The sequence below is a fragment of the Silene latifolia genome, chromosome X (assembly GCF_048544455.1).
Source record: "Silene latifolia isolate original U9 population chromosome X, ASM4854445v1, whole genome shotgun sequence".
NCBI classification, from domain to species: Eukaryota; Viridiplantae; Streptophyta; class Magnoliopsida; order Caryophyllales; family Caryophyllaceae; genus Silene; species Silene latifolia.
Genome location: NC_133537.1, coordinates 111,518,468 through 111,521,928, shown reverse-complemented (window position 1 = coordinate 111,521,928; position 3,461 = coordinate 111,518,468). Strand labels below are relative to the sequence as shown.

Genomic DNA, 3,461 nt, shown 5'->3' with positions numbered 1-3,461 from the left:
GCCTATTAGTGAAATCAATGGAATCCCAGTTTTGAATATAGAAGATGGAATGGTGGAGGATGTGGTAGAGGAATCTGAATCAGACAAGGATGCAGAGGAGGAAGGAGAATGGTATCAACGACATAGTAAGAAAGTGATGCAGGTGATTGAAGAGGAGCCAAAGGATCTGCTACAATTGTCTGAAGATGATGTACACGATGAGGTTGAATACTGGAAGCAGGCAGTCTATGGCTTCATAGTTGGGGCAAATCCTCCATGGCAAATCTTGGAGGGGTTCCTGAGACGTATATGGAACAAACATACCAAAGATAAGATATCGTTTCTTCCCAATGGAATATTCATAGTATGATTTCAAACGGATGAAATGAAGCAGGCAGTCCTTAATAGTGGTCACTTCTTAATTGACAATAAACCCATGATTGTTAAGCCTTGGGTTCCTGATATTGAATTAATTAAGGAAGAGGTCAAAACAGTTCCAGCATGGGTAAGGCTACACAAACTCCCTCTTAAATTTTGGGGTAAGAGTCTAGTTAAATTGGCAAATCTGGTGGGTAGCTATGTCAAGTGTGACACTGCCAATGAACAGAAAACTAGACTAGGGTTTGCTAGGGTATTGGTGGAATTGAAAATTGGACAAAAATTTCCTAATTCTATCAAATTCTTAGATGAGAAGCAGGAATTAATGAAAATAGAAATAGGCTATGAATGGAAACCTACCCTGTGCACCACTTGTAAGCAGTTGGGTCAAGACAAGGAGACCTGCAGCAAGGGGCAGACAGTGAAGCATACTAAGCTAACCAAGAAAGTATGGAAACCAGTGCAGAAGGTTGTTCAAATCCAAAAGGTTGTTCAAATCCAGAAGCCTGCTCAGGCTGTTCAACAACAAGTTCAGCAACCTGCAAAGACAATAACATCTGATCAGACTATACCTGAAGTAGTCAAGACACCTGAAACTAAACTTGGGCCAAGCAGCAGTGGGTCTCTATCCCTAATTAAAGTCACTAGACAGGGTCCAACAAATGGTAGCAGGATTAGACCTGGGTCTCCCACATACATGGAGACTCTAAGTGGTTCCAGTTCCCCTAAGCAAGGAATTGGAGTGAATGGTAATGGCCCCTCACCCCAAAAGCTATGATTAAGATAGGGTTTTGGAATGTGAGGGGGATGAACAAGGTGGATAAGCAAAAAACTGTACATAATTTTTTGAAGTCCAATAATGTAGGTCTGTTTGGTCTATTAGAGACTAAAATAAAACCTAGTAAAGTGAATAAAGTTGTGGTTAATGTTTTCAATGACTGGAGTGTCTCAACCAATTCTGCCTACCATCCAGGGGGAGAATTTGGGTGGTCTGGAAGCCTCATCTTTGTGATGTCCTCTTTTTAGACTATGCAGCTCAACTCATTCACATGAAGATCATGGATAAAATAACTGGAATGTGGTTCTACTATACAGTGATTTATGCTTTCAATGGGATTGGTGAAAGGGAACCCTTGTGGGATAGGTTGAAAATTTTAAGACCTCAGGGTACTGAACCTTGGCTGTTAGGGGGAGATTTCAATTGTGTGTTGCAGGCTAAGGAGAGATTGGGTGGAGCTTTTAATATGGCAGAGGCTGAACCCTTTCAACAATGTTTGGAGGAGTGTGAAGTGATGGATATCCAAGCTACAGGGTCCTATTATACTTGGAACAACAAACAGCCTGTAGAGACTAGAGTATATAGCAGATTGGACAGGGCTTTGGTCAACCAAAGTTGGATTGATAAATACCCTAATGTGTATGCCAATTTTCTTCCTGAGGGGCACTTTGATCATAATCCTTGTATGATTGGAATGACAGATACAGGACAACATAGAAACATGCCTTTTAAATATTTTAACATGTGGAGTTTAGCTCCAGGCTTTCTTGATTGTGTGTCCAATATTTGGCAGATGCATTATGAGGGTACAAAAATGTTTAAGGTCACTCAGAAGCTTAGAAGACTTAAGCCTGAATTAAGGAGTATTAATAGATCCTGCTTCTCTGATGTTGAAAATCAAGCTATGTCTGAAACTAATTTATTTCAACTTCAGAAACTAATTTCTCAATCCCCAGGGGACAAGGATCTTTTGGCTCAGGAATATGCAGCTCACCAGGACTCAATTCAATTACAGCAAGCTAAAACAGCCTACCTGAAGTAGAAAGCAAAGGCTCACTGGCTGGTAGATGAAGATACTAATTCCTCATATTTCCACGGGCTTATTAAGACTAGGAGGAATAAGAATTGTATTTACCAAATTAGAGACCACAAAGGAATTATGCATTCTGATGAAGATGGGATCCAACAAGCTATCTTGGAGTATTACCAAGAATTGTTAGGATCTAATGCTCCTACTATAGCACCTGTGACACAAGAAGAAGTCAAAGAGATCATTTTCAATATCCCAGATGACAAAGCACCAGGCCCGGATGGATATTCTAGCAAGTTTTTTAAAGACTCATGGGATATAGTTGGGGAAGAGGTGACAGCTTCAGTGATGGATTTTTTTGACTCGGGAGCTTTGCTTAAACAGGTAAATGCTACTCTGGTTACCTTAATTCCCAAGGTAGAGAGACCTGAGACTGTGCTTCAATACAGACCTATCGCTTGTTGTAATGTCATCTATAAATGCATATCTAAAGTGTTATGCAACAGATTGGCCCTTATCTTGCCTGACTTAATCTCTCACACTCAAGGAGGTTTCATTCAGGGGAGAAGCATAATGGATAACATATTGATTTGTCAGGATATTATAAGACTTTATGAAAGAAAGGCTAGCTCCCCCTGGTGCTTATTCAAACTCGATCTCCAAAACGCTTATGACACAGTGGAGTGGGGTTTTCTAGCTCAGTTACTCAAGGCCATGAATTTCCCATCTCAATTCACTCAATGGATTATGCAATGTGTCACAACTGCTAGTTATTCATTGAATCTTAATGGAAATTTATTTGGTTTTTTCAAGGGGAAAAGGGGGCTAAGACAAGGGGATCCCCTATCTTCTTTACTCTTCACTATATGTATGGATTACTTATCTAGGCTCTTAAGTTATTCAACTGAGAGTCCTGATTTCCATTTTCACCCCTTGTGCAAACCCATGAAGCTATCTCATCTAATGTTTGCTGACGATCTTTTATTATTTAGCAAGGGGGATGCTCATTCTATGATGATTTTGCTTCGTACCTTTTATACTTTCTCCAAATCATCAGGCTTAAATATGAGCAAGGGAAAGTCTAATGCCTATTTTAATGGAGTACCCGAAGGCCTTAAAAATGACATCTTGCAAGTTTCTGGCATGATGGAGGGAAGACGTCCATTCAAATACCTAGGGGTTCCAATAAAAACTACTAGGTTGTCTGCCCAGGAGTGCAAACCCATTATTGATAGAGTGGTGGATAGAATTAGGGGTCTGGTGATGCGTGTCTTTTATATAAGGTTTTTACCTCAT

General features: G+C 40.1%; 1 protein-coding gene across 1 annotated transcript; it reads left to right on the top strand.

Annotated features, from left to right (window-relative positions):
- Positions 1–364: 364 nt before the first annotated feature.
- Positions 365–2,177, top strand: LOC141618088 (uncharacterized). The gene is made up of 2 exons (XM_074435205.1): positions 365–1,106; positions 1,384–2,177. Exons 1-2 carry the CDS (start codon positions 365–367, stop codon positions 2,175–2,177), a joined length of 1,536 nt encoding a protein of 511 aa, XP_074291306.1.
- The last annotated feature ends 1,284 nt before the right edge of the window (positions 2,178–3,461 follow it).